Here is an 18,384-nt window from a genome sequence, read left to right as displayed (position 1 = left end):
TTTCAGTCATGGCTTTTGATGATGTTTCTGTGTTTTACAAGTTTTTCAGCATCTCACCTCGACTCTGAGGTAACTGACTCAATTATCAAGTACCATGTCAGTGAGATGAGTGTGCACGTCACAGATTTCCTACGACCAGCAGGTATTTTACAACGGGAGAGGGGAAAGAGAGAGAAACAGAAAAAGAGGTAGAAAAAGAACGATGAGAGAAATGTTTATCACCATGGAAACAAGGGGAGATTATTGCTTGGACTCTCCTATTGAAGATAACACAGTAATCCCATATTCTGCCTTATCAGTGTGTTTCATGGGTGCTCCTCTCTCGCACCTCGACTGTCCTCTGTGGAGTTTTACTTATTCACCGTTTACACAGCTATGCAGAGTATCATAGAACGATTAGCCATTTAGCGTTGACTTGTGGGAAAATTCGTAAACTGAGCCCCATGATGTAGAGTCCAGATGGGCTGTAATTTCTGCACCTCGTTTTGTGATGTGATCATGGCCTCATGCTTCATTTACTTTGGAGATTGGATTTTATTCAGGCAGTTGAGTAATTGGATATTTTAGTAGCTTTGCAGAGTTTCTGTGAACTGCCTCAATCGCTCACATTAATTTACATTAGTTTTCATTGTTATCGTGTTTTTTATTGGCCTGCCTGAGGTTGACAACATAACACTTACAAATTCATCTAATCTATATTGCCTAAACTCTCACTAAAGGACTTAGGAGGGAAAATACACTGATCTTGGTCACACATTGAGATTGTAGCCCGTGGGAATGTAGCTACATATGTATTTTTGTGAGTGTGCAGTCTTGATGCAAAACAGTTTAACTGACAGTGAGCAAAGTTATATAAGTGGTGTCAGTATTCAGTGACACACAGGTAAAACATGCTGTGTACTGCACTCTATGGTTCCAGCCTCTAATTGTGTCGTGTTTATGCTTCCACTGACCTTCCCCCTGCGTTGGAATTAGCCGGGAATGGAACAATAAGACGAGACGAGGCGTGAGTCTGTGGGTTTTGCCTGAACAAAACTAGATGAAAAAGTAACTGTGCAACGTTTACCTGCATCTCTTCTTTCCATCACAGCCCAGTTTGCACAGTGTGTGACTGATGGAAGGAGCCAAGGAGCAGTGACAGACGGAGGGAGGTGGATGTGTTTATTGAAGCAAATAAAAGATGAATAGAATGAGAGGGAAAGAGGAAGTGAGAGGTGGAGAGGGGGGGGTTCTTGAATGGCAGACCAATTGCCACCTGCAAAAACAAGGCTTTTGAACCCCCTGCTGCACCGGCTCAGAGTGAAAAAGTTTCTCCCTGTGATGTTATCCGACTGTTGTCTTCACCTGCTGCACATTGAGCCTGCTAATGCATGTGCTCCAAACAAAAATACACACATTTACAGAAATCGCACTTTTTATGTGCACACTTCTCCGAAACCTAATTCTTCTGTTTCCCAAGTGTAAGTGACATATGTTATATGGATCATTTAGTGAGTTGTAGGTGTCACTTGAAAAATATAAAAATGGTAACTGGAGCTGTAGTTGCAGGTTCTCTATGCACGCAAGTGAAAAAACTAAATGGGAAGAAATACTTTACATGCAGATGCAGTAAAAATAATGCCAACGGCGAGTTTAACATAAAATAAATAGTTCTCTGAAGTTATAAAATCATTTGTGTCGACAGTGCTTTCAGAGAAGCATAGTTAACTGGATTATATATTAAACCCTTTGGAAAAACCTGATTTAACATAAAACCTGCTAATGGCTTTACAAATGAAGAAAAGACAAATACCTGTGCTCTTGCAGCAATAAAAAGTGGCAGAAAAACTTAAATGGCCAAACATTGGTTAAGGAGATGTCACAGCGGTGCTGACAGAAAACACAGAAAGTCTGGACAGGGATATCAAGGTCATTGAGAAATGTAGAAACAGAGGAGGGATGGACCAATCTGCCTCTCTTCGACCAGTCCTGACAGGGCTGGACTTCTTTCTCAAAGGCCGGTCAAAATGTAAATATGTTACCCGGTTCCACAGTTAATACACCACCTCCCTTAAACCTCACCAGCGGAGGAGAGAAGGAGTGGGGGGAAAGGGGACAAGAGATGACTGAAAAGGAAGGGGAGAAAGAAACGGGAGCAGAACATACAGGGGAGTGAAAAGAACATGAAGAGCCTGCAAAGTGAAGAAAAGCTTTGTTTTTGCAGCATTACTACAACATATTCATAACGTTTACAGCGGTGTGGTGCAGCGGCTGCTGTGATTAGGATGCAAACCAAAACAGAGGTAGAGGAGGCCAGCAGGAGACGGGCCAGCCCCAGCCGCCGTGTGCTGGATGCTCTGCTGTTGTGCACTGGGGATATGGAGCACTTGGATGAGCACATGAAGGGTAAAAAAACTCCCGCATCCTGAAAGTTTTGCTTTCTTCTTATATTGAAATATGTATTTTGTTATATCTTATATAATGAATAGTATGTCCATAATAGAAAAGGGGTTTTCAGAAATGCATAATTCATTGAGTCTTTCCATAATATGATTGTCAGAACTTTTTTGAAAACACAATGCATCAAAGTGCTATATTTACAGTAATAGATTGCTTCCATTACGATATGCAGACGCAATAATCGAACAGCTCCCACAGTGAATGCTGTTGCATGTAAAATATCATCAGTAAACTATTTTACAAAACCCTGACAGGGCATCAGGAAATCTGACTGAGAAACAAGTTTGGTGCCTTTTAGTAAATAACATTTAACGTAAAAAAAACAAACAGTAAAAACCAAAATGTGTCCCTCCTGTCCTTAGAAAAGTCATTTGTGCTGCAGCTGGCCGTGTGGGGCCTGAGAGGGGTGGCCAGAGTGATTCTGGCCAACAACCCGCTGAGTGGTGCTCTCATCCTGGCTGCACTGTACTGGGCTTCCCCCTGGCAGGGCCTGCTGGGAACTCTGGGTATACTGGCCTCAACGCTCACAGCTGTTATCATGGGACAAGACAGGTGGAGGCATATGAACAACCGCACAGAAATGATACATAAGCTCAGAAATCAGTTGGTTATACTGTATGTACATAGGTAATGAACATTACTTGTCTGTTGCTGGGAAGCCCGCCCTGTAACACAAGACTATAATTTACGATTAACGTTGACTGGGGCCTCTACTTAAAATTAATGAGAATAACAGCTCCATGATGGACAGCACTGTGTTCACCCACACCCACCAAACGGCAAGTCTTAATTCAGGACCTGTCCCAATATTTATGCCACAAACAGAACTATATGCTAATTTGCGACATTTTTAAAATCTTTAAAAAATAATTGCAGCCGTACTGGGGCCGTTAATGTTTTACGTCTGACAAGTTGAATATATTAAATGTGACCCATGGACCCTTTCCTGATAAAACTGAACAGTTGGTTTAAAGAGGGCTCATAAAAAAAAGAAGTGCTAATGTGTGTTTTGATCATGAAAACTATTCTTTTTTTTTATTTTACTGGACAGCCACTGTACAATTATGTTGCATTCTTTTGTCTTTTAAATGCAAGATGTATTTGTGACGCGTGTGTTTAATGTGTAGTGCTGAGGTGTCAGGAGGTCTCCATGGCTGTAATGGCATGTTGGTGTCTCTGCTGATGGGAGTGTTTAGCTCGGCTGGAGACTGGTACTGGTGGCTTCTACTGCCTGTCTGCTTGTGTTCAGCAACCTGGTGAGACACAACACACAACACACACACACACACACACCACACAGAGTCCAATGCAGTCCTGGTCGTCTCTATGGGGCCAATATTGTAGCAATACAATTTGTGTGCGTTTCTATTTGGGTTTTGAAAAGTGTTTTGTAACTTTATCTAAATCTGTCTATGTGTAATCAAGTTGTAAATGTGTTAAAATAATCCACAAATGCGTCCTGAGATTTTTAAATGTGTACAGGAATCCGCAAATAATGTGTGATCAGGATCTGTGTGCACGTAATCAGATTTCCAAATGTGTTGGGATTTGCACATGTGTAGACAAATCTGCGAATGTGTGCGTAGTTTTGTGAATGTGTCAATAAATCTTTAATGCATGCTTAGATATTTGTGACTGAACAATCTCTGTTTTGCTGTATATACAAACAAGTCATCAGCTATAACTCAGGAGGGTCTTGCAACTGGCTGTCGTTTTACTCATGATTTCTGCTATACCTCTGCCGTGGCATATCTGCAAATGCGTTTCTAGATTTGTCTTTATCTACGTTTTTTTTTTTACCCTGAGCTGAAGTATGGCAAGCAAGGCAAAATCTGCATGGTTTAAGAAAGGGAATGATTACCATCATGATTGAAGTGGAATGAAAACAACAAGTCATACATCTAAAGCATTTTCACAACCAAAAAATCTTTGAAAATAGATTAAATAAGGGGATATTTTTGCACTGTGTAAGAAGCAGTGTGGTTTTTCTCTTTTCATTATAAAATTTAACAGGCAGTATGATATGAATAATACAATTAAGAATCACTCTCGAAACCAAAAGACACAACTGCTAATGTAAAGGCTAATATTTTCTATCAGAAAATTGTATTTCAAGACTATGATCAGTGTCTCCACACTTTTGTCCTCCTTCCCTTTCCTCAGTGTGTTCCTGTACAGTGGTCTCACCTCACTGTTCACTGTCCACTGGGACTTACCTGTCGCTGTGTTTCCATTCAACATCATCATCCTCCTCTTCCTCCTTTGTACGGGCCCGAACAATCCCTACTTTCCTCACCACCCGGCTGTGCCACCAGGGGTGCTGCAACCTAATGGCACCCAAGTCATTGCAGTCGAGGTAAGGGAGCAACTTAACTTGGATCTGTGGTTGGATGAGCTACTGAGATGCTTTGCTGAGCGATATCAACAGGTCCTTGTGTGATGTCATCCCTCTAGAAGCCTCGCACAGACAACAACTCCGTCTTGCGTCCCTTTGCTGCATGTTTTCACCTCTCTCTCCGCCTTTCACATTTAAGCTGTCCTATCAATAAAGGCAAATAAAAAAAAACAGCATCAGGACGTTTCTGCAGGTACTTTCGAAAAAATTCTGCTTTTTCTGGAATTTTATAATTTTATAATGGGTGTCTATGGGAGACTGCTAGACTGGTGACATTGCTCCTGTCACCTAGCAACAGAGCTGCAGTTGGACACAACGAGAAAGTTTTAATGCCCCTTGGTTTTTTTCAACGAGCGAACCGTCCATTGACAGCGAGATACTCAAGCATCAGATATCGTGTTGATATACATGTGTGTGATATACAGCAGACTGCAGGAGTGTCAGGTTTAAACTTTCAGACACTATTAATCTCTGGATTCAAAGTGCAGTTAAACTTTTCCCAGCACACAGAAGGTGTAATGGCACATATGGAACCAGAGCACTGAGAACTTTGTTATGACACTTGTGGCCATGTCGGGGTTGTTAGGATTCACTGCAGATCAAGGCCAGACAGATTTGTTAGCCTCTTAAAATGCAGTATACCTTCCAGACAGTGACAGTTTAATAGTGCCATGAGTCTGAGCGATCAGGAAACTCCAGGAGCCAATATGAAGCAGCTGAAACATGCAGCCAAGGGCACATCATTTTTATGAATTCATGATTTGTTAGTCGAGAGTTCACTTTCAGTGGGCAAAGATGCACAACTTCCACAAAAACCCACTCGGTGTGACCCATTTGCACCAATAAATATCATATGTGGGGCTTTAAATTGAATTAAAATAATCAGTATTGTATAAATAAACTATTCTACATAAGATAATGTTTGAATTGAAACTCCAACAATTATATTCACTTTACATTCTATCATTTAGCATCATATTTACAGTATACATTCATATCTCAACAGCTTGAACGCTACTGTCTTTAAATTATGTGTTCACTCTATTTTATCATCTTTGCTTTTCCAAGTATCTGATCGGACTGGAGGGAAAACACACTTTGCATTATTTCCTTATCAGCATTCCAACAGGAGGGCATCTGTCAGAGGAACATTTGCAGTGATATTTACACAGCGGCGACCCATCATGTCACAGGAAGCAGGAATACAGACAGAAACGAAGCTGGAGCGAGGCCAGACTCATCCTGCCATGTTGCAGCCCAGTCTCCAGAGTGAGCGAGCAACTGATAGGAGCACGGTCTGCATAAGATCAGCCGGCTATGACTCACCAGTTACTTAGCAACAGTCACTGTTGGAGCTCCTGTTATGAAATTATAATCAGCGCAAACTGTTTTAATTAACAATCCTTCTGTTGATTGAAACTCTTCGTCGAGGTGAAGCTTTCGCATTTGAGATACTGTGTTTGTTATATTTGGTTCACTTCCTGCGGACTGAGATTTTGTAGAACTGTGATGGACGTGGTAGCTCCGATTTAAACATGAGTGTCAGTCTTGGAATGGGAATCTTTTTTTATAGGCATTCGAAACAAGGGGATAAAAAAACAAAATAGCAATAAGACCTCGGGGCCTATTTCCATATGCTGCTAAAAGTCTAGAGGATTGTAATGCAAGCTGTTGCAGAGTGCGCCTCGAAAAGAAAGTCGTGACTTCTGAAATGCTCTTACCTTGAGCTGCTTCTCATGAATCCTGACTCCCACCACCCGCTGCAGTTGGCTTTTGATCTCTGCGAGCCAGCTGCCATTTCAGTATTTTCACAGCAACAGAATTTATATTCTTCGTTCTTTTGTTTGGAAACAGGCAGAACGAGTTATGTGATCTGAATCAGAAGACACTTTTTCTTCTCCCAAATATAAGTTTACAGAAAGATTTCCCGTTTGCGTCTGTGTATATGTATTGACGACTGATTACATGGATCAAAACAAAACCACACTCTGATGCAGGGACAGCGGCAGGATTGTATTCCATAGTGACGTGTGCACTTTGCAACTACTCAGAGAGCCGGCGAATGAGTAACAGAGATTGATTCTGTCCGTGTGCTTATTTTTCTCACCTTTTTTCGATGTGGGTTAACTGGGAAGCGCCCGCAGAACTTTAGCTGTTAGTAAAGGGCATTAATAGCATTCAAAGCACTGGCTCGTAAAAAACAAAGAAAAAAAAGTAACAGGAATAGGGCCAAAGTGTGGCAGTGTATATTATACACAACTCATAGATGCATATTATTTGTTTTACCTTTATGTACCATTATGCATTAGCTCGGGGGGGGGGCGTGAGTAGAGAGGGCAGAAGGAACAGCATGACCTATCGTTCAAATGTAAATATGAGCAGAGTAGCACATCACAGCACAAAGCTCTGCAAACAAATTGTATATAAATATGGTCAATCCGCGGGCTTTTAACCTAAAAGCATTAATACTCAGTGTAAATGAAACATAGATACAATTTGATTGTGGGATTTTCTACTGGCCGATGTTGTCGTTGTACCTCATAATCCTGCAGCAGTGACGTAGTTACCGGGTCAGAGGTGATGTGCCGAGTTGTGTCCGAAAGTGTGTCTTCATTTGCCGATGAGCTCACTATATAGTCCTCTAAGCAGAAGGCCCTATATAGTGAGCAGGGTGGTGAATGAGTGGGTGATTTCGGACACTTGGACATTACGCTGCCTCCACAGTTCAAGCTTCAAATCTGCAGTCTCAACACTGGGCATCAATGCACCACACTCCTCCTTTACATGCTGCCATAAATCATCCCTCAACAGTGGCAATTTTTTGGGACAGTACGGCTGTTTCAGACGTGGCAGTGAACTGCATTCTCTTTTTTTATTTTTTTTCTTAACCAGTACTGTTTTGACGATGCGAGGCAAATGATGTTGGGCCTTGGTGGAGCTGTCCACTCCACTGAGTGCCATTCTAGTTTTCAACAAACATTTGTTACGCTAAGTAATTACTTTCCTCAACTTTCAGCCCTCTTCCTCTATTTCAGAGTCTCATTTTCTCGTTCGTTCTTTTTTATATTCCTCACATTCCCCTTCCTGTTTCCCTCCATCTGTCTGTCTCCCGCCTTGTAAATGAGGTTTCTGTCATGTTATAAATTGACTCTCAGTTGTGACTGGAGATTTAAAACTTCCAAATCCTGCTTTTTTATCTCCCCGATTTCCCTCTCTCCAGTCTCAGTCAATTTCTTTGCTCTATGCTAATCTCCTTTCTCCTTCGCCCACTTCCTCCATCTTCCATCATCTGTCTTTTTTATTTCATTCTTCTCCTTCCTCGTAGCTCAATTTACAATACATAACCTTATAATCACATTTTCTAGGACATGGTAGGTAATTTCTTAGTCCTTGTGAAACAATCTCTCCCCATTGTTCACTTCTGTCTTTCATTCTATATTTGTTATATTTAGTCTTTATTTTTCCCCTCTTAAATCCCATTTTTCTTTTCAATTGCCCTCCTTCCTCCACCCATCTTCATTTCCTCCTTTCCTCTCTCCTCCTCTCGTCTTTTCTATGCTTCTCTCCAGAGATGGTGATGACGTCGGTCCTATTTATATTTAATGTCTTCAGCATTCTCTCTGCTGAGGACGGGGCTCTGGCTGCACCACCACAGCAACTATACTCCACAGATGCGCACATGTACACACATAGAATGACACGTGCATGCATCTTTTTGTTGCATATTCTATATCAATTTTGGGGTTGCTGTGGCCCAGTAGGTAGAAAGGGTCGTCCACTAACTAGAGGGCGGTTCGATCCTATGCTGCCCGTGCTTGGCTGAGCCCCAAATCGCCCTTGTCAGCTCCTAGTGGGTGATGCATGATAGAAAAAACGAGTGCACATAGAAAATGCTGCTAAACCCGTACATGAACAACAAGTCTACAACCGTGCACAGTGTCAGCTAGTCGAGGAGTCCACGAAAGCCTTGGTCTACAGTCATTTGTCGAATGCAGTGCAATCAGCCTCAGAACATTTCTTTGTATCAACTGTGCAATATTCCTCATATAGTGTAAACAAATCCTCCCCCATCTTCTAACTCCCTCTTTTGACCACACAGGTGATGTATGGCATCCCTCTTGGTGTGGGTCAGATCTTTGCCTGTGACGCGATGGGACCCTCCCTCCTCATCCTGGGAGCCGTTGTGCTCTACTCCCCGCTGCTGGCCGCCCATGCTCTGCTGGGATCAGCAGTCGGCACGCTGGCTGGTGAGTCTCAATCTCTGTGTGGGAGTGGGAGCTAGCAAAGTGGTGGAATGTTACTGGATTTCATTTTTAGGTCATGATGTAGCACAGGCCTGTTTACATTTTAACATTTTCACACAGTTTTACAAAGATTGTAAGCCTGACCTCAAAACCTGGCTATAGTTGGTGTGTTTTTAACAAATCAGGGCTGAAATCATTGTCTATTTGCCTCATACATTCACTGTCAGCATTGCTCTGTGTAACACTCGGTTTTAGGTATCATTACTTAAATGAGAAACATCTAGTCATGTAGACCACTACTCATCCTCTCAATAGTGTCTGTGAGGCTCTTATCACCAAAATCTCTCTGGACATCTTGCTCTGTGTTTTCTACGCGTGTGGCACCCTTTTTTCATGCAGAGATATTTGTTTTCTTTCATTTTTGTGTATGTTGTGTGTTAGAAATGTCATCAGTACCCCCGGGAGGTGCAGGAGTTTTTGTTGAGGTTAAAATCGTGTAAGGTTTTAGAATCAGACTGGCCGTAAGACAACATGTCAGCAGCGTATATAAATATCAAACTGAAAGTACTATACAGTGTCCCAAAATACTTTGTGTGTGTGTGTGTGTGTGTGTAGTTTTGAGTCATACTGTAAAAAAACTGGAAGAGAGTTTTTACATAAACACACACTTGCACAAAATCTTAGACCAATGCTATAAGGGGCAGGAACACACACACACTACTGCTCTAATAATGAACAGTGTGACAAAGTGATCAAAGAGATGTGGCTGGAATGAGATTGTGTAGGCAACAGCGCTGGAAGGAATCAACTTGCATGAGAGCAAATATACCAAATAGAGTCTCCATAGCTGCCATTTGTGCATTCTCTTGTTTCCATCATTGTTTTTTTCTTTCATCCCATCCATTCATCCCTATTTCATCTTTTCTCCTGCAAGTTTTCTTCAACACATGGTTTTACCATAAATTAAATAATTTGTGGCGAACATTGAGCTAAAAAAAATACATCTTACATCTGGGTGCATGTGAATCAGGGTTCCACCAGAAGCAATTTTCCATTTAATATTCAGCTTTTATCCTTTTTTACTAATTCCAAGGGATTAGAGCACATTACACTTAGTCGTATTCCTCTTTTGTAGCTGCTTTGGAGTTTAAGAATTAATTTTAGGATTTTACTGTGACTTTGAATGTCTTAAGCATAAGGCTGGTAATGTGCTGTATTTGTATTTCTCTCAAAAGATTCCATAATAAGACCAAAACCAGGGACCGAAACACGTGATCATTTGAACCTTAAAAATGTGCATTGTCTAAAAATGATAACTAATGCATTAATAAGTCCCACAGTTGCACACAACAGACTTTACTGATAAGGAAGTTGCTAATATTATCGAATAGTCCATTTATATTCCTGTTTACATGTTACAGAGCATAGTCTGATTAAGACATTATACTAGAACCCAGAGCATAGTAGTCAAACACTACTATAGACTATTTTATTAATTAACAGGAATATTGCCGTCCATGTAAAGTGTCAAATAAGACATAGTCACACCCAGGAATATGACAGAAGCAATGAGTTGCATAGGTTAGTGGTGAAGCTAGCTTACAGTGACAATGACCTACTTGAACCACAAGTGGGCAGTAAATCCCGAAATGACACCATGTTCTTTAACACTTAAGACAAGTCCTTCCCCCTGGCTCTGCCTTTTATTGTCCCCCACCCAGATGAACAGCCCTTCTTTCTACATCTCTCTCTGTCTTCTTTAATCCTTTCATTTTATCATCCTTCAAAACTCCTCATCAGTCTTTTTACTTTCATCAGTCTCTCCAGTTTCTCCCTCGGTGCCGCTGGAAGGCTCAGGATAAAGAGATACTCGTTTTTTTTTTTCAGGAAAGAGAAGGTGTGTGTGTGCGCGTTGATAACTGACAAGAATTAATAACTGTGGACTAAACCCCACCCACAATCAGTGATTGTCCAATCAGCTTAGCAACTGTAACCAGGCATGTCGTAGCTTTGGATTTCTTCACATGTTGTAAGGATTTGTTCTAATCTATTGAAGGATTACTCATCACCTTCAAATTTCTAACAAATTGTAATATTTTTGTCATAATAATGTAAAATAATATTTGGGCTAATTCGCTCTCCCCTTCAAAACAAGATCATTGTCTTTTAAAAAAGACCCTTTTTTCACAAGCCTCAAAAACAAATCGGCATTAAACATTAAAACATCAGCTGAGTTTTCACTGTTTACCGTCTGTTAGCAGGGGCACGGCAAACGTGTGATGTGTGTATCCCTGTCAAACGACAGAGGAAACCTCTGTAGCTCTCTGTAGGTGTTCTGTCGGCTTCATCCCCATAAGGCAGACTTTGCTTGTGAGAAGGAACAGCTATGATGGAGAGATAAAGCGGCATGGGTCGGTCTTAGAGAAGTGTGAGGCCATATTTAGAGCTGCCACTCATACCTTTTGTGGTGTAAACGTATTCCCATGAGGGGTTTGTGTAGGAGGGGGATCGCAGGCTGTATGTAGGCCAGAGCCTCCTCCCTCTGCTGCGTACATGTTGCAGGAGAATAACTGTAGAAACGCGTCAAAGTGGAATGAGAGGAAGCAAGACAGTCTGAGAAGTCAGCTGGGTTTCACTGTTCAACGCCGAGTCATTTATGTAGCTAGATCACTTGGGTCGGTTAACAGTTATTAAATAGTAAAGTCCATAAAACATCTTACAGACTTTTGTTATCTGCTCTAAAACCATCTTTGGGGATTCAGTGAAGTTATACAGACATTTTGTTCATCACATCCTGTGAGTTTTGGATTATGAGAAAAATTCAAATGAATGACGTTACTGTGACTCGTAGATGTACTTAAGTTTATGTTATAATTAGCAAATGTTAGCATGCCAGCACACAATACCAGGAGCATAAATCTTTCCTGCTAAATCTTATTATTATTGCAAGCATGTTGGTACACTTGCACGTTCTTATTGTTAGAACGTAAAACCCTAGACGGATAAAATACCAGCATAGAATTTATAGCATGTGACTAAAGCCATTTAAAGTGTTCACAAAGAAATAGACTAATACGACATCTGAAATAAGGCTGATAGCAAAACAGATGTTGCTGTAAATACACCCACACACACACAGAGAGCAGGACGACCGTTACACTGAAACCACTGGTAACTATATTACGAACAGTTCATTTCAGTTTCCTTCATTTAGTGTGCAGCCAGTCATTTTGGTGAGATGGGAGAGGAGAGATTCAGTTTGACATGATAAGATCTCCCTGACTCATTCTGTTAGCATAGACAACACCACACTGGTAGTGAGACTCATACACAGAGTCGAAAAACGGTGAAACAAACATTTTTAATATTCTTTTGGGCCTCCCTCCTAAATTACATTCAGCCTTCAGTGACATTTTAATGGGAGGAAGTAATGAGGAGACCAGAGAGGGAGTGATGAAGAAGAGGGGAAGCAAGGAATGGAACGAGGGAAGTGCTGTGAGGGAGAAACAAAGGTGGCGAGGAAGATAATCAGGTGTGGAATTAGGAAGAGAAAAGACGAGTGTAGTGGGAGCCTGAGCGTTTAAAGACCAACTGCAGGAGTGGGTAGCTGTGACTGAGGGACAAATAAAAAGAGAGTGGATGGCAGAGTGGCCCAGCAGACACACGGAGGGAGGAGGCAGCACTGGGGTGTGGTCAGTCTGCTTCAGGACCAGACTGCTAAACTGCAGCCCACAATATCTGGTAATAAGGAAATCAATCACAGCACAGCCTGAGGATCAGGTAACTGCAGAAGAGCTCCCAGAATTTACAGCTAATGCAGATGAACCCAGATGAAAATCCTGCAGTGGGAGACACAGGGCGGAGCGGCTGCAGCTATGGACAGTGTGAAAGCATCACAAAATTGTAACACATTTGATGATAAAGAGGAAATGAGAATGCACAGGGAGTAAATGACAATCCCCTCCAATGCACCCATTAGGACATTCAGCTGTCTGCATGTAAATAATACAGTATATAGCCAGAGCACGGGGAGGTCACTGTTCTCTGCAGTCAGGCAGTGTTCAGTAATATTTTATGATGTTCCTCTCACTCAAGAAGGTAAAAATATAACATTTCTGCTGCAAGGTCCTTGCTCCTACAAACACAAGTACGCTATATATCAATGAAACGGTCAGTAAGCAGGTTTAAAATCAAATTCTCCTCTCAGATGAACAGTGGGAATAGATTTTTAACGTAGGTGTGGCTACAGGGCTGATGGCCTCTGCATAGACACACACACACACACATGCAGGTTTGTCCCTTGTGGCTTTGTGTGCTGCATATGTTTAAAAAAATGTATGAAGCGGCATTGCTGAATGAAGCTACACAAAGTGTACATAAGGGCTAGTGAATAAAATGTGCATATCAGAATGTTGTATAACTTTAAAAAAGCATCACTGGCTTCAAATAAAGTTCAAGTTCAAATAAAACTCAGTATACAATTTTTTTTTAAATATATTTACCTTCACGAAGGAGGTTGCGTTTTCACCCTTGTCAGTTTGTTGGTTTCTATCTTTGTTTGTTTCTTTGATTACAAAAAACAACTGAACTAATTTGCACAAAACTTGGAAGGTGGGGAAGAACCCATGACATTTTTTTTTCACGGAATACTGCATGGATAAAATAAACAGGCATATTTAGAAGGTGGGTATCAATGAAATCCCACATAAAATGACTTAAATATGAAATATGTTTTCGGTGTCTCCACTGTATGGTACAAGTTAGGGCTGCAAACCTACAACCGCTACCAATTTGTAGCTGGGATGATGGGGATTCAGTAATGTCTCAACCTTCTTTGACATGTAGCACATCCAAGAGCTTTTAAAGAATTAAAAGTCTGCACTCCACTGATTCCCATTATATATGTAACTATTCCGATTTTTGAGTTTCAATGAAGTCTGTTGGCATTTTCACCTGAACTGAAGCTTTGTCCTGCTGATGTAGTTGAGACTTAATGGTTATGGTCTGGGACATGTGGGTTTGGGCACAGTGCAGCTGCTGCTGAAGGCCAGCAGAGAAAGGGTCAGTGCCTCAGGCCTTGCAGAGATTTATGTGGGTCATTATGGCTCCTGTGCAGTCTTCAGCATCACTGTATGGTGCTGTGTTGGTGGTTTAAGGGGGCACTGACCCAGTGTTCATCCACCTGCTCAGGATTTGTTATTGAGATCGTGTTATTAGAATGTAAAATCATTTATATCACTGGGGACTTGCAGGGTCTTTATTATCCCTTCCTCCTGGTCCAGCGCCACTTACCATCATAATGTGGCTACTGGATGAACACACACGCACGTCGATTCCAAACTGGAAGAAATCATAAAATAAAAGAAAGTAGACAACTTAACAATGGTAGATTGTATTCTGTAAACACTGTTAATCAGAATGCCAAGGACCTGGAAGTAACAGAAAGATGTTTTGTTTTTGTATCTTTCCTATGCTAAAATGGTGCAATAGACAAAGAAAATCAAGAAATGTCCTTATTAGGCTACAAACAAATGAAATGCACCACTAAAGGAAACTGTACTACAGTTTGTGTCTACCACCACCGTTAGGAGGATTCTAGTACTGCAGATTCAGCAGGACATGATTATGATGTGTGTCTGTGTTTGGCAGGTTTATCCATGGCGGTGAGTCATGATTCCCTGTACTCGGGTCTGTCTGGGTTTAATGGAGCTCTTGGCTGCATGGCTGTTGGAGGACTCTTCTTCACCTTTAGCTGGACGACCCACCTCTTCGCCATTGCCAGCGGTGACAAAAAAACAAAAACTGACACAAACATACCCACACACAGTTGCTATTCTATCTTGTTTCAAGCACTTAACATCAGTGTTCGTGACCTTACATCAACTCCATAGTTTTCTTTACCATACTTCAAATGTATGTTTGATCATAAATTTCAGGTCTTATATTTATTTATCTGGTTTAGGTGAGTTAATGTGTGTGCATATCAACAATAATAGGGTACATGTTGGAGGTGTGCTCGGGCCTCATCTTTTTAAATATGTTCATCCTTAAGTCTCGGAGCTTCTTTTTACTTTTTTCACACCTTGCCTGATGTCTCACATGTGTTTTGAACGAACTTGACATTTTATCCAATTTGTTCAAATATATTTGAATATTTGTGTGTCTTCCATTTTCATAGCAAAACAATAGCTGTTTCTCAATTCAGGGGTTGCGTCCTTCTGAGGCGCGTGGTCTACTCTTGAGGGCCGCCTAGACCGAACCAAAATGAGACTTTGTCATCCTAGTCATCCTGCTGTGACGCAGTAGGTCATCAAATGCAGCCATTTAAGGATGCGGCCCCTGAATAAAGACACACAGCTAATGTAACATTACTGACTTATAGGTAAAGCTGACAGTGAGCGCCCTCTGCTGGATCACAAGGCAAACTACTTCAGATACGCTTCTAGATCATATATTTTGATTTCGAACTGGTCATAACAATTTGAATAGAAACTTTCCCCCCATGTTTAATAAATGAATGTTTGAATTTCAAATAAAAAGTAACATCCCCCCCCAGTCAAATTAACTGAATATTCAAAGATGTCACTGCATCAGAACTCCTGAATCGATCCCACTCTCAGATTTGTCTTTTGAAGGAGGAAAGGGTTTTTTTATCTGGGGAAGTGTGTGAAGAATAAATTATGTGTAAAGGAATTCTCTTCTGCCTTCAGCCTTCCTCTCTGCATATGCTGACATCGCTCTGGGAAACCTGCTGGGAACTGTAAGTACACACACCTCACACACAAAGCTGCCACTGGGAGGCCTTGGAAATCCTCAGTTGTAGCTTGAGATTGTATTGGGTTTTGTATACTCAGTGGAAAAGCAATCTTGCAGAACAATGTCAACCATTCACTTCAACTGTTTGAACTTAACTATATGTGGGTGATGCTCTCTGTGCTGAATGTCTGGGTTTTCATGTTATTAGACTGTCCGTCCCACTCTTGTGAACCCGATATCTCAAGAACGTCCTGATGGAATTTGTTCTAAATGTTGAGTTGGACTCAATAATGACCCGAGGAAGGTGAAGGTCACTTTGACCTCACATTTTTTGCCTCATGAACATGTTATCTTGAGAACACATCGAGAGAATCCTTTCAAATGTTCACTCATGGATTTACAGATTCAGTTTTGGTGGTCAAAGTCACGTTGGCCTCATATGAGTCTGGAAAAATAATGTCTGTAGACTGAAACTGCACTGGTCAATAGCTGCCCATAGCCGCCCATTGATGCACTGAATGAATGTTGTGCTTTGAGTGGTCATCAAGACTAGAACATCGCTATATAAATACAGACCTGTAAGCAAAAAAGCTAAAATATCATATATGTCTACAAACAGTTAAAAATCAGCATTAGGTGTGGTTACAGAGAATACTAATATACCGTGTAGTTGTGTTCATCAAATATTGTGTCACACAAACTCGCTAAGATTAGTTTCAGAACTTTACAAATACAGAGAAAATAAAAATGAACCTGTTAAAAATAAATGGTTTACATCCAAAGTTCTCTGTTTATACAGAAATCAAGAACCTTATTATAATAGTAGAAAGTATGTACACACACATATAGTCTTCTTGAGCCGTTTGTGTCATTCATGTGTCTTCATTCATTCCCCTCTCTCCCTGCCTAGGTGGGTCTCCCAGCATGCAGTTGGGCAGCTACTCTGACAGCTACATTGATGTTGCTGCTGACTGGCAGTTTAGCAGCATACAGCATCCCTATTGGTCAAGTCAAGGCCCCTGAACACAACCTGAACTCTCGCCGCCGCCAGTGGACAGCCGGGAACACCCTAGAAAGAGACAGCGTTGTGTAGTGTGAGAACACACACACACACACACACACACACACACACACACACACACACACACACACACACAAACCTAAACCTAAACCTAACATATTAGTGATAATTAATTCTGTTTTACAGAATTTGTTCCATAACATTTACAAGAGGTGATAGCGACATTATGGCTGCATTTCAAAAAGTAAATTTTGCTTAGGAACCTTCCAACTGAGTGAAATGACCCAAAAGTATTTCAGCGGCCGCCATATTAAGAGCTGTTCGAATTCTCTAAATGATAAGGAAAGAAGTTTCAATGTCTCCTAACTTATCTTCTTTAGCGTAGGAAACATCAAACCATCCTTTATGAAAGGAAAAGAGAAATTACCACCCCACAATTCATTGCGGCACCATTTAAAGCGACACAACCTCGTAGTTGCACCCAGACTCACCCATGTATATATATTTATAAAAAACATGAAAGTTGTTTCATTTTCATGACATGATCCAGAACTGATGTGAAACCTCACATTATTATATTATTTCAACATTTCATTCTTGATCTTTTCTGTGTGTAGGTAATGATTAAATGTTCCGTCCCTAACCCCCCCTAACCCTAACCAAACATGCCTTTTGATTATAAACATTTTCTACACATCCCACACCATAACACAAGTCAACACTATAAGGATTCCCTCACTCTTCTGTTTGTCCACATGGTGGCAGTACAGTGCCAGGAATAAAATGTTTATGAAGTACTTTAAAGTTGTTGTGCCTCCGTATTCAAACAAAACAACTTCTATTAAATGTGTCAAGTTTTCCACCATGTTTTGTTCATGTTTTTGCCACCTGAGTTATTACAGTATGTCTTTTTTCAGCATTGTATTCCCTACTACTATGAAACAAATGCGAAGGAAAAAAAAACAACCAAGTTAAAGGGGAAAGAAAAGATCTTTTAATTCGGCATCAAATCAACAAGTCAGATCAATGAAGTAATTCACTGTTAAAATGACAGTTTTACTGTTATCAATAAAAACACAATGAATTCTACAGTAATTATTTTGAACCTTCATTACTCTGCATAGACATACTAAATAGCACTCTACTGGAACTCACTGTAAAACAAACTGTACATGTAAGTCAGTGCAGGCAGACAGTGAGACAATGAGTACACGTAGACGACGGGTCATGTGAGTGGTCGGCCACTTAATCCAGGAGTTTGAAGGCAACTATTAATATTGTCGTTTTTTTATCATTATTCCGACACAAAAAGTGAAGTGTTTAGTTCATAGTTTAATTCGATTTTTTTCTCTCACAGTGCTTCATATTGCCTGTGTAAAATTACGTTTATTGCCCATTACCAAACCACACATGCCCACATTCACAGACATTTTTGAAGTAGACGATACCTCGTGTTGTGTACTACCCTCTGCAACAAACAATGACATATTTTTTTAAAAGGTTTCTTTACATCATGCATTTCTATCTCA

At 40.8% G+C, this 18,384-nt stretch overlaps 1 protein-coding gene across 1 annotated transcript; it reads left to right on the top strand.

Moving 5' to 3' along the window:
* Positions 1-1,968: 1,968 nt before the first annotated feature.
* si:dkey-183c6.7 (urea transporter 2) lies at positions 1,969-17,171 on the top strand. The gene is made up of 9 exons (XM_034568713.1): positions 1,969-2,385; positions 2,802-2,991; positions 3,567-3,695; positions 4,603-4,795; positions 8,934-9,081; positions 14,728-14,862; positions 15,789-15,838; positions 16,745-16,954; positions 16,997-17,171. The coding sequence occupies exons 1-8, from the start codon at positions 2,265-2,267 to the stop codon at positions 16,925-16,927; spliced, it is 1,149 nt and encodes a 382-aa protein (XP_034424604.1). The 5' UTR covers positions 1,969-2,264; the 3' UTR covers positions 16,928-16,954; positions 16,997-17,171.
* The last annotated feature ends 1,213 nt before the right edge of the window (positions 17,172-18,384 follow it).

This window comes from Hippoglossus hippoglossus, chromosome 18 (assembly GCF_009819705.1).
Source record: "Hippoglossus hippoglossus isolate fHipHip1 chromosome 18, fHipHip1.pri, whole genome shotgun sequence".
NCBI classification, from domain to species: Eukaryota; Metazoa; Chordata; class Actinopteri; order Pleuronectiformes; family Pleuronectidae; genus Hippoglossus; species Hippoglossus hippoglossus.
The sequence above is the reverse complement of the archived record's forward strand: the minus strand, read 5'-3'. Positions and strand labels throughout refer to the sequence as shown.